The following is a 13428-nucleotide window of genomic DNA, read 5'->3' as shown; positions in this document are numbered from 1 at the left end:
AAGGGAAAGCAGGCCAAGAAACCTGCCACTGCTACCAAGACAGCATGAAATATTGGCCCCCGATCCGGGACCGGATCTGGTGGGGGGCAGACTCTCTCTCTTCGCTCAGGCTTGGGCAAGAGATGTTCTGGATCCTTGGGCGCTAGAAATAGTCTCCCAGGGTTATCTTCTGGAATTCAAGGGACTTCCCCCAAGGGGGAGGTTCCACAGGTCTCAGTTGTCTTCAGACCACATAAAAAGACAGGCGTTCTTACATTGTGTAGAAGACCTGTTAAAAATGGGAGTGATTCATCCTGTTCCATTGAGAGAACAAGGGATGGGGTTCTACTCCAATCTGTTCATAGTTCCCAAAAAAGAGGGAACGTTCAGACCAATCCTAGATCTCAAGATCTTAAACAAATTTCTCAAGGTCCCATCGTTCAAGATGGAAACCATTCGAACTATCCTTCCTTCCATCCAGGAAGGTCAATTCATGACCACGGTGGATTTAAAGGATGCGTATCTACATATTCCTATCCACAAGGAACATCATCGGTTCCTAAGGTTTGCATTCCTGGACAAACATTACCAGTTCGTGGCGCTTCCTTTCGGATTAGCCACTGCTCCAAGGATTTTCACAAAGGTACTAGGGTCCCTTCTAGCGGTGCTAAGACCAAGGGGCATTGCAGTAGTACCCTACCTGGACGACATTCTGATTCAAGCGTCGTCCCTCCCTCGAGCAAAGGCTCACACGGACATCGTCCTGGCCTTTCTCAGATCTCACGGCTGGAAAGTGAACGTGGAAAAGAGTTCTCTATCCCCGTCAACAAGGGTTCCCTTCTTGGGAACAATTATAGATTCCTCAGAAATGAGGATTTTTCTAACAGAGGCCAGAATAACAAAGCTTCTGGACTCTTGTCGGATTCTTTATTCCGTTCCTCTTCCTTCCGTAGCTCAGTGCATGGAAGTGATCGGGTTGATGGTAGCGGCAATGGACATAGTTCCTTTTGCGCACATCCATCTAAGACCATTACAACTGTGCATGCTCAGTCAGTGGAATGGGGACTATACAGACTTGTCTCCAAAGATACAAGTAAATCAGAGGACCAGAGACTCACTCCGTTGGTGGCTGTCCCTGGACAACCTGTCACAAGGGATGACATTCCGCAGACCAGAGTGGGTCATTGTCACGACCGACGCCAGTCTGACGGGCTGGGGCGCGGTCTGGGGATCCCTGAAAGCTCAGGGTCTTTGGTCTCGGGAAGAATCTCTTCTACCGATAAATATTCTGGAACTGAGAGCGATATTCAATGCTCTCAAGGCTTGGCCTCAGCTAGCAAGGACCAAGTTCATACGGTTTCAATCAGACAACATGACGACTGTTGCGTACATCAACCATCAGGGGGGAACAAGGAGTTCCCTAGCGATGGAGGAAGTGACCAAGATTATTCTATGGGCGGAGTCTCACTCCTGCCACCTGTCTGCTATCCACATCCCGGGAGTGGAAAATTGGGAAGCGGATTTTCTGAGTCGTCAGACATTGCATCCGGGGGAGTGGGAACTCCATCCGGAAATCTTTGCCCTAGTCACTCAGCTGTGGGGCATTCCAGACATGGATCTAATGGCCTCTCGTCAGAACTTCAAAGTTCCCTGTTACGGGTCCAGATCCAGGGATCCCAAGGCAGCTCTAGTGGATGCACTAGTAGCACCTTGGACCTTCAAACTAGCTTATGTGTTTCCGCCGTTTCCTCTCATTCCCAGGCTGGTAGCCAGGATCAATCAGGAGAGGGCGTCGGTGATCTTGATAGCTCCTGCGTGGCCACGCAGGACTTGGTATGCAGATCTGGTGAATATGTCATCGGCTCCACCTTGGAAGCTACCTTTGAGACGAGACCTTCTTGTTCAGGGTCCGTTCGAACATCCGAATCTGGTTTCACTCCAGCTGACTGCCTGGAGATTGAACGCTTGATTTTATCGAAGCGAGGTTTCTCAGATTCTGTTATCGATACTCTTGTTCAGGCCAGAAAGCCTGTAACTAGAAAGATTTACCACAAAATTTGGAAAAAATATATCTGTTGGTGTGAATCTAAAGGATTCCCTTGGGACAAGGTTAAGATTCCTAGGATTCTATCCTTCCTTCAAGAAGGATTGGAAAAAGGATTATCGGCAAGTTCCCTGAAGGGACAGATTTCTGCCTTGTCGGTGTTACTTCACAAAAAGCTGGCAGCTGTGCCAGATGTTCAAGCCTTTGTTCAGGCTTTGGTTAGAATTAAGCCTGTTTACAAACCTTTGACTCCTCCTTGGAGTCTCAATTTAGTTCTTTCAGTTCTTCAGGGGGTTCCGTTTGAACCCTTACATTCCGTTGATATTAAGTTATTATCTTGGAAAGTTTTGTTTTTAGTTGCAATTTCTTCTGCTAGAAGAGTTTCAGAATTATCTGCTCTGCAGTGTTCCCCTCCTTATCTGGTGTTCCATGCAGATAAGGTGGTTTTACGTACTAAACCTGGTTTTCTTCCGAAAGTTGTTTCTAACAAAAACATTAACCAGGAGATTATCGTGCCTTCTCTGTGTCCGAAACCAGTTTCAAAGAAGGAACGTTTGTTGCACAATTTGGATGTTGTTCGCGCTCTAAAATTCTATTTAGATGCTACAAAGGATTTTAGACAAACATCTTCCTTGTTTGTTGTTTATTCAGGTAAAAGGAGAGGTCAAAAAGCAACTTCTACCTCTCTCTCTTTTTGGATTAAAAGCATCATCAGATTGGCTTACGAGACTGCCGGACGGCAGCCTCCTGAAAGAATCACAGCTCATTCCACTAGGGCTGTGGCTTCCACATGGGCCTTCAAGAACGAGGCTTCTGTTGATCAGATATGTAGGGCAGCGACTTGGTCTTCACTGCACACTTTTACCAAATTTTACAAGTTTGATACTTTTGCTTCTTCTGAGGCTATTTTTGGGAGAAAGGTTTTGCAAGCCGTGGTGCCTTCCATTTAGGTGACCTGATTTGCTCCCTCCCTTCATCCGTGTCCTAAAGCTTTGGTATTGGTTCCCACAAGTAAGGATGACGCCGTGGACCGGACACACCTATGTTGGAGAAAACAGAATTTATGTTTACCTGATAAATTTCTTTCTCCAACGGTGTGTCCGGTCCACGGCCCGCCCTGGTTTTTTTAATCAGGTCTGATAATTTATTTTCTTTAACTACAGTCACCACGGTACCATATGGTTTCTCCTATGCTAATATTCCTCCTTAACGTCGGTCGAATGACTGGGGTAGGCGGAGCCTAGGAGGGATCATGTGACCAGCTTTGCTGGGCTCTTTGCCATTTCCTGTTGGGGAAGAGAATATCCCACAAGTAAGGATGACGCCGTGGACCGGACACACCGTTGGAGAAAGAAATTTATCAGGTAAACATAAATTCTGTTTTCTTTTATAGGGTGGTGCAAGAGTCCACGAGCCTTGACATATGACATTAAACTCCTCTCCACCAGGAAGCAGGCAAAAATTACCCATCATGCCAAAAAAAGTAATCTCATCCACTTCCTGATTCTCCTTGGCCTTAATTTTTGCGTTCACAGATGAAAGTGTGAGATGCTATGCTTCTTCATGGAAAGGGGTGCTCAAACTGCTGTAAGCCCCGAAAAAAAGGAAAGAGTGGTGTAGAAGAGTACCAAAGGCAGTGAGAGTAAGTCTTCTGAGGGAGTCTTTCACTAGCCTTCTACAGGTGTCGTTGGGTCTGGTCCTGCAGCCGCCTTCTGTTGGCCTCGTCAGGGTACCTTCTACGCAAGATCCTGAGTTAGTTTTAGCTAACAGATGGGCTCATCTACTGGACCCAGGATATATACAGCTAAGTAAGTACAGGACAGTGAGTGTTATACAGGTAAATGTGTGAACCTAGACTCACACAACCCGCAGACTTTTTAGCAGGTACAATTGTTATTGTATTACAGGGTCAGAGGACACTTATTGCCTTTTCCTCACAGACAGATATGTAACAGCGTTTAGGGTTTAACTCTTTTAGGAGACTTGACATTTGATGCATTTTTTGCGAGGTTCTCTTCGCTCAGTGGAGAGGACACAGTGCGACTACAATGTAAACTTATTTTTTACTGTGGTCAGACTTAGTACAGCAACATTGTTAATTTTGAGAATATTTTATCGCCGTTGCAGTAGAGCTTAGGTCTGCGGGTGCTCTAGAGTTAATCTGCTTACGCTGTGGTGGTGCTCTGTTGCGATCCTACAACAAGGGGGTAAAGTACCCACATATCAAGAGCTCAGAGGGACATTATTACAACTTTTTTTGTTGTGGTTTACTGTGTCTTCTACATTGCATAAAGGGGGGTACATTTGGTTATGCTTACATCAGCTTTTTGTTGAATATTTTCACACATTGATAACATAGTGTTTGTTACTGTCTATTTGTTTACCATACTATTGTGTGTGTTTACTGGCTTTAATATTCTGTCTCTGCATCCTTATATCCAAATTATGGAGTAGGCTAGAACGGTCCCCTCTCCTATTGTTCATTTGTGGCAGCCACAAGGAACTAAGGCTGTATGAACACGCTGAACTCCTTTCTCCCCTTCTTCAACTCGTAGGAAGCCATCCAGGCAAGGTTTGCCGTTCCGGAGATCCGCTGTTACAGGACACCACGACTCTTCTACAGCCAGCTGGTTTGCTGATTGAATACCAGCCTGCCCCTAATAGGCACAAGAGAGTGCCTTCACGTTTGTGAGTACCCTGTATCTTGTCCAGTTTGGATTCAGTGGTTTTTACTGACCTACACATGTGGCGCCTCTGTTTGTGTTTTGATTACAGTTATCCATCTTAGAAGTCACATCATTTTTGGAGTGAAGACTGAGAGCTGCCTTTTCCTTATACGGACTTTTGTGGGACTTTCTCCATATACCTCGTACATAGGCCACTACTTAGTGCCACGTGTGTATATATATCCATTTGTATACATTTTTTTATATATATATTTCATTCTTGCTTATTTATTTTTTACTTTTTTTAACATTTATTTAGCGTTATAATATGCACGTCTAACACCTGGGCAACTTTTTGTTTAGCGCCTCCTATAGGTGATCTGTGTTATTATTAGTACAGATTTTCCGGTTTATCAGATATGGTGTCTGAAGAGATTTCTCTAAAAGAGATTCAGGATTTTTTTTAAGTTCATCAAAGTAGCAAATTCCTTTATTTGTGAAGCAATTATGGAAATTATTTGCTAGAATGCCGCTTTAGCTGTGCTTGCCAGAAGAGCAATATTCAACAAACGTTCTGGGAGTGCTTCTGTCTGTGATAAGAGCACAGGGATTTCTGTAGCTTCCTACTTGGACAAAATTCTGATCTGAGCTTCCTCCTTGCACAGAAACCAATTTAGTTCTTAAAAGATCATGGATGGAAGTTCTCTGATCCCACTCTGAGTTACTTTCCTAGCAGTGGTCATAGACTCGATTGTCTATGCATCTTTCCCTGACAGAGAATTGCAGAGCAACCCATCTCATCCATCAGTCACTCGGTGCATGGAACGTGTGGGTTTCATGTTGGCTGCTTCAGATGTCATTCTTTTTGCAAGGTTTCACGTGCTTCCTCTTCAACTCTGTATGCTCAAACAGCAGAATGGAAATTAAACTTTACACAGTCAATTTTGTCTGGATTACAAAGCTAGACAATCTCGGTCTTGGTAAATATCTCACAAGTCTGCGACTCAAGGAGCTCCATTTCTAAAACAGATGCCGGCCTTTCAGAAGTGGTGGCAGAAGTCTCAAAAAGCTACAGGGTTTGGTCACCTCTAGAGGTGAGATTAACAATCAAGTTTTAGAACTCTTCAGAGTTGACCCCTTCTCAAGCGAGAGACCTGTCACCGCAGTGGCATATATAAATCATCAGGGAGTGAACCAAGAGTTATCTGGCGATAAAGGAGGTTTCTTGCATTCTAGTTTGGGTGGAACAGAATCACTGCATAATTTTAGCTATTGAAATTCGGGGAGTAAACAATTGGGGTGCAGATTTCCTAAGTCATCCAACCTTTCATTCAGGGAAATGGTCTCTCAACCAGGAAGTCTTCGATCAGATAGTTTCGGATCTTTCCATGTCTTGTAAGGCTCCTTATCTTGTTTTCCATTAGGACAAGGTGGTTATTAGGACTCACTATAACTTCTTACCGAAGGTTGTTCCTTCTCAGAAAATTGATCAGGAGATTGTCATCCCTTATTTGTATCCTCCTACAAAAAGACTTTAACATAGAAGTTTGAGGTTCTAAATGTTATCTCCAAGCTACTGAGGATTTCAGGCAATCTTCTTCTTTGTTCATTTTACGGTCTGCATAGAGGTCAGAAGGCTACTGCAGTTAGTTTGGCCTCTTGGTTAAAACAATTAATTTGCAAAGTTTACTTGGGAGGCAGAAAAATCTCTGCCACCTTGTATTATGTCTAATTCTACTAGGTTTGCATCTACTTCTGGTATCGTGGACTCGACAGCTTGGGTATTAGATCCCATATGTCAAGGCTAATGGACTCTCACCACCTTATGAAAGAAATTAATTTATAAGGTAAGCATAAATGTTATTTCTTTCAGGGTAGTGAGAGTCCACTTCCTTATTGGTCGACTGTTCTATCATGCACCGCATTTACCATGCTGTTCTGTTTTTTTCTCTTTTTTTGCATGGCTATACGATAGACTGAGGGGAATCAGCAAGTGGGACGGATTTAAGTTCTTGGTATGATGGGCAATATGTGCCTGCATCCTAGTGGAGAGGAATTAAAATGTCTAGACTTGAGGAGTCTCACCACAATGAAAGAAATTAATTTATCAGGTGAGCATACATTTATGTATTAGTATATAAGTAGTATATAAGTATGTTTATTACATGTGTTTCTATCAAACCAGAACAGCAATTTGGTAGAAGATTCTTTTTAATATCAAGGTTGTTACAGATCCACAGATGTAACCAGTAAATAGGTCAAAACTCTAAATGTTTCAGACAAGCAAGGGTATTATTTGCCATAGTACATACACACTGACTCCTAACTTTTGGCAAGATGACACTCAAGCTAATGCTTGTTACACCGCCAGGAAGAATGTGGTGTTTTTTTCTGCAATCCACACTGCAGATTATTTTAAATCCTCATTTTTACAATATAAATTAGTTTTACCTTTTGATCCATTTAGCAACTGTTTTATAGTCTTTGTATAAAAAAATATATTAAAAATGGGATCTGAGTTCTACAATACTGCTGGGTTGTTAATGCACTGAAATAATGTGTGCATCTACTGAGTGTTATAGATATAATTATAACTGAGAGCCATAGAATTAATACTTGTAAGACTAGAATTATTATTTTTAAAGAAAAGACCGCAACAGATTTGTTCAGGACATTTATTCAGGACGTTTCTTTTGGTAAAAAAAAAAAGTACTTTCAAAAACAACTAAAATTTCTGTACAACTTAAAAAACACTTTGGTATTTGTATGCAATACACACACACACATACATACATATATAATACATATATACACTCAGACATTAATTTAGAACATTTGTCACATAATGACGACCAACAAGATTAAATGTTTCATCTGCTAGATCGGACCATCAACTAAATGTCCTATTTATACTTTACTAATAAAGAGAGACATCCTTTATGGTTTCTTGCAGCAAAAGCATGAATATTGTGTCAGCTTCTCGTCTCCACCTTAGTTTATCATGATAAATTTGGATTTACAGTGAGCTAAAAAAAAACAAAAAAAAAAAACATAGAATATATTAATAAACACACAAACACCTCACTCATGTAAATTTCTATGCTGGTTTCAAGTTAACAAAATATCAATGCAAGAAAATTATACATGAACATTTAGATCTTCAAAATGTAAGTCAATTAAAATCAAAGATAAAAAAATTTAAGGAACATAATAGTCAAAATTGAAATGTGGACAGGTGCATTAAAGTTTCAAATAGAAGCATGTTTTACAATACACTTGTATTAGCAAACATGCTTCTAGTAAAAGTTGTTTCAGTGGCATATGCAAATATGTTGTGCATGCCCCATGCAGCCTATTTAGAGAGCCAGTAGTGATATGTATCTTGCCAGCAGTTTGCACCATACAAAACACCACCCACATTGAGGGAGGCTAGCCTATGTACATATGACCATGAAACACTAAAAACGTTTACAGATGTTTTCAGTCAGCAATCTGAGAAAATCAAATAGATAGTTCCCTACCTACAAACTCTGTTACAGGGTCATGCTCCCCTTCAGTTTTAATGGTACCAGCAATGCTCTCATTTTCCAGAATAGGAAGAAAGAGCTGCACAAAGTCTGAGGTGTAAGGAGGAGCGATAACATCCAATACCTGGGGGAGGAAAGAAAAAAAAAATTGTGATTGAAAGAAACAACTCTTTCAGGACAATTATGTTTAACACAATGATTTAATGGATTATTTCTTTGCCTGAGGCGTTAGTGACTGCCAGTACAGTAGATAACTTTAAAAGGGCTTATATTTCTGGCTAAAAAAGAATAAACTACTTAATCTAAAGTTATGATTGGTTATATTAACCTAGTCGATTGGCGTGTTATAGAAATCATTGTTAGTTCAGTTGTCTTCTTTCAACCCTCTCTACTATGTATCACAAATACAGATGATATCATATTTAGTACTTTAATTGCAGGAATTGTTATCCCTTTAGCACTGTATACTGGAGAACACTATTTATAATCTACTTTTTCATTTCAATAGGGAATTGTAAGAGTATTGTATGTGCAACATTTTATTACAACACAGATTTTTTTAAAGGATGCTGTAAAGTCTCCCTTGGTAGATATGAAGTTACCTCTCTGTAATATTATGTGAGCCTGGATCTCACACTGTAGTAACAGCTTTATTAATTAATCTGTACACACCTCTGTTACAAAATAGCGAATGAGTGAGATATCGGTGTCCAGCTTCTCCAGGCACTTGCGGATGTAGCTAACAACTGGTAAAACATAACCACGGCTTAGCAGGTGGACCATTCTGTCCAACAGGGTCTTCTTCAGTTCCATCTGAAATAAGGGAATTTATCAGGACAATGAGTGACAGTCAATCATTAATCAACTAACGTGTGCGTTTCTTTAAAACTGGTATCTAAGAAAAGGAAGTCATCACGTGTAAAGAAAGAACTGCCAATAGCTGGTAACATGAAACACACAATGAAATGAAACAAACATTGCTGGGGGAAAGCAAAACGAACATCCGGTTCTTCAAAATTGCCAATATGGGGTGAATGATGTAGTTTATGCTAATTTACTCAAGCTCATTCTAGACATAAAAAGCATCGTTTTCCCCAGGACCTATTTAATGTGCACACCAGCTGACTGATTTTACTGACCACCTAGTTAAAATTTAAGCAAATATTAAAAGTGACATGAAACCCAAACATTTTCTTTCATGATTCAGATACAGTATACAATGTTAAACAACTTTCCAATTTACCTCTATTATTTAATTTGCTTTCTTCTCTTGTTATCCTTTGCTGAAAGGTTTATCTAGGTAAGCTCATGAGCAAAGAACCTAGGTTCTAGCTGCGGATTGTTGGCTGCATATATATACCGATTGTCATTGGCTCACTCATGTTCAGCTAGAAACCAGTAGTGCATTGCTGCTCCTTCAACAAATTATACCAAGAGAATGAAACATTATATAATAGAAGTAAATTAGAAAGTTGTTTAAAATTGTATGTTCTTTATAAATCATGGAAGAAAATTTTTGGGTTTCATGTCCCTTTAGGTTAATTTTCTGATATTAAATATATAAGAAATATTTTAATGCATTTTGCTTTAATTATCATTAAATCAGTTTATATTAAAGTGAGCAATTAATTTGGGCTTTGGATATATATATAATATTGGAAATTATTATACTGCCCTTAACCAGCTACTTCATAATGTCACAGAGCCAGCACATTTTTCTGTGGAGAACACTGTAAAGCTTTTTTTATTTTAATTTTTTATCTAATTAACAATACCACTTTTTATATTACAGCTTTAGTAGAGAAAAAACTAAATTTATACTTACCCGATAAATGTATTTATTTCTTGACACAGTGATTCCACGGACAGCAGGAGGCAAAGAGCACCACAGCAAAGCTGTTAAGTAGCACTTCCCTTCCCACAACCCCCAGTCATTCGACCGAAGGAAAAGAAGAGAAAGGAAGCAACACAAGATGCAGAGGTGCCTGAGGTTTACTCGACAAAAACAAAACCTGTCGAAAAAATACAGGGCGGGCCGTGGACTCACTGTGTCAAGAAATAAATAAAATTTATCAGGTAAGCATACATTTCGTTTTCTTTCTAATGACACGGTGAGTCCATGGATCATCTCTAATTACTATTGGGAATCAATAATACCCAAGCTAGAGAACACAGATGATAAGGGAGGGACAAGACAGGGAACGTAAAACGGAAGGCACCACTGCTTGAAGAACCTTTCTCCCAAAAGAAGCCTCAGCCAAGGCAAAAGTATCAAATTTATAGAATTTTGAAAAAGTGTGTAGAGAGGACCAAGTTGCAGCCTTGCAAATCTGTTCTACAGAAGCTTCATTTTTGAATGCCCAGGAAGAGGAGACAGCTCCCAGACTGCACCCCATCCCAGCAGGCTGGCATCCGTGGTCACACTAGGTAGGCCTGCGAAAGCAGGTTCCCTGAGAGAGATGTTCCCGAGACAACCACCAAGGGAGAGAATCTCTTGTCGCCTGATCCAGTTGTAATCGCGGAGACAGATCTGCATAATCCCCGCTCCATTGTTTGAGCATGCATAACTGCAGAGGTGTGATATTGAACCGGGCAAACGGAATGATGTCCATGGCAGCTACCATCAGACCAATCACCTCCATATATTGGGCCACTGACGGTCGAGGAGAGGACTGAAGGGCAAGACAAGAGTTGAAGATCTTTGTCTTTCTGACCTCTGTCAGAAATATCTTTATTCATAAGGAATCTATTATGGTTCCAAAAAAAACTACCCTTGTAGCTGGAATCAAGGAACTCTTTCCCAAATTCACCTTCCATCCATGAGAGCGCAGGAAAGATAACATCTCTGTGTGGGAGTTTGCTTGTTGAAAAGACGGCGGGAGAATGTTGTCCAGATAAGGCGCCACTGCAATTACCCGCGACAGGAGCACCGCCAGTGCTCCCCGGACCTTTGAGAAAAATCTGGGAGCTGTGGCAAGGCCAAATGGAAAAGCCACAAACTGAAAGTTTTTGTCTAGAAACGCGAACCTCAGAAATTTGTGATGATCCCTGTGGATGGGAACATGCAGTTACGCATCCTTTAAATCTACTGTTGTCATGAATTGACTTTCTTGAACCAAGGGAAGAATGGAACAAATAGTTTCCATCTTGAAGGATGGTACTCTGAGGAACTTGTTAAGACTCTGAGTTCTAAAATCAGTCTGAAAGTTCCCTCTTTTTTGGGAACCACGAAGATTGAAGTAGAACCCCTGTTTCTGTACTGGAAAGGGAACTATCACTCCCAGGATGGAAAGGTCCCAGACACAGTGTAAGAACGCCTCTCTTTTTATCTGGTCTACAGATAATCTTGAGAGCAGAAACCTGGCCCTGGGAGGAAAGGTTTTGAACTCTAGCTTGTATCCCTGGGACACTATGTCCACCGCCCACGGATTGGGAACATCCCGAACCCAAGCCTGAGTGAAGAAAGTCTGCCCCACACAAGATCCGCTCTTGGATCGGGGGCAAACCCTTCATGCTGACTGAGTCATTAACGGGCTTCTTAGATTGCTTCCCCTTGTTCCAAGACTGATTGGACTTTCAGGAAGACTTGGACTGTTCCTGCTTGGCAGAGGGAGAGGAAGGCTTACCTTTAAAGTTTCGAAAGGAACGAAAATTACTCTGACGTCCTTTCTGCTTATTCCTCTTATCCTGATGGAGGAAATGACCCTTTCCTCCCGTAATGTCTGAAATAATTTCAGCCAAGCCCGGCCCAAACAAGGTCTTACCCTTGTAGGGAATCGCCAAAAGCTTAGACGATACATCCGCAGACCAGGACTTCAACCATAAAGTTCTGCGGGCCATTAGGGCAAAGCCAGAAATATTTGCTCCCAACTTAATAACTTGTAAGGAAGCATCCGTAATAAAGGAATTGGCCAACTTTAAGGCCTTAATCCTATCCTGGATCTCTTCAAGGGGGGTATCTGTCTGAAAAGAATCAGACAACGCATCAAACAAGTATGCTGCCACACTGGTGACGGTAGCAATACATACTGCAGGTTGCCATTGTAAACCCTGGTGTACATACATCTTTTTAAGTAACCCTTCTAACTTCTTATCCATAGGATCCTTAAAAGAACAGCTATCCTCTATGGCCTGGTTTCTCAACAGCCAGGCCGTGGCCCAGTACCGGGCCGTGATAGCCCTGCTGGTGGGCCCCGACCTGTCATGCCCCCACTGCACACTCTTACCCCACTGCACATAAGGGGCAGACTGAGACCAATCAAGGCCCCAGGAACACTGTCCCAAACTGACCAAAATGTATTACATTTTATGCAAATGAACATGGTAGCCTCCCTGCCCTGCCCCTAACAGGCCCCTCAATCTCCAGAGCCAGGACCCACAACATTAAGGTCCAGAGAAAGGGCACCCAACCTCCAGGGCCAGACCCCACACTCCATGGCCCTCACAGCGACAGACCCCCATCAGGGCCCCCACTAAACCCACACTTTTTTTGCTTAGTTACTGATAGGGCAACTGAAAACTCCAGCTTAAGGAATGCACTAGGATCCATGGAGATGCCATTTGTGGGCCCCCCTACTTGCTGGTACCTCGGCCCAGGTCCTATATATATATAAAAACTACTGGGCCCTGGACATGTCTAGCTAAAAATTTACCGGGCCTTGAGGTCACTTTGGTTGAGAACCACTGCTCTATGGGGATAGTGGTTCTCTTAGCCAAAGTGGAAATTGCTCCCTCCACCTTAGGGACCGTCTGCCAAGACTCCTTGATAGAGTCAGATATTGGAAACATCTTCTTAAAAATTGGGGATGGAGAAAAGGGGATACCAGGTCTCTCCCATTCCCGAGCAATAATCTCTGTAGCCCGGTTTGGTACAGGAAAAACCTCCACTGTGGAAAGTACATCAAAGTATTTGTTTAGCTTACTAGACTTCTTAGGATTGACTACGACAGTCATGTCGGAGTCGTCCAAGGTGGCCAAAACCTCCTTAAGTAACAAATTGCCTAGCTTAATCCCATTAAGCCTAAACAGAATGTAAATATAAAAAGTCCCATACAGATTTAACTGTAAAAGTGCCATATTCTCCTGACCCAAGAAAATAAAATTAGGCACTTACCTGAATTCAACACTGCCCAGCAGCAGGGCAAATCACTTAGTTTGAGAGGCACACCTCCTCACATGGACCAGTGAAAAACAAAGAAAGACTGAATAATCC

The 13428-nt window shown here is 41.8% G+C and overlaps 1 protein-coding gene across 1 annotated transcript in view; it reads right to left on the bottom strand.

The window, feature by feature from the left end:
• Positions 1-7350: 7350 nt before the first annotated feature.
• Positions 7351-13428, bottom strand: part of NELFCD (negative elongation factor complex member C/D) — a 40734-nt gene continuing 34656 nt past the window's right edge. The window contains exons 13-15 of the mRNA XM_053705161.1: positions 8889-9029; positions 8211-8340; positions 7351-7715 (exon numbers count right to left, since the gene is read on the bottom strand). Of these exons, the coding sequence (XP_053561136.1) occupies positions 7681-7715; positions 8211-8340; positions 8889-9029 (306 nt within the window). The 3' untranslated portion in view covers positions 7351-7680. The remainder of the gene's footprint in view (positions 7716-8210; positions 8341-8888; positions 9030-13428) is intronic.

Source organism: Bombina bombina, chromosome 1 (genome assembly GCF_027579735.1).
Source record: "Bombina bombina isolate aBomBom1 chromosome 1, aBomBom1.pri, whole genome shotgun sequence".
Lineage (NCBI taxonomy): Eukaryota > Metazoa > Chordata > Amphibia > Anura > Bombinatoridae > Bombina > Bombina bombina.
Note: the sequence above shows the minus strand (reverse complement) of the source record. Positions and strands in the feature narration are given on the sequence as shown.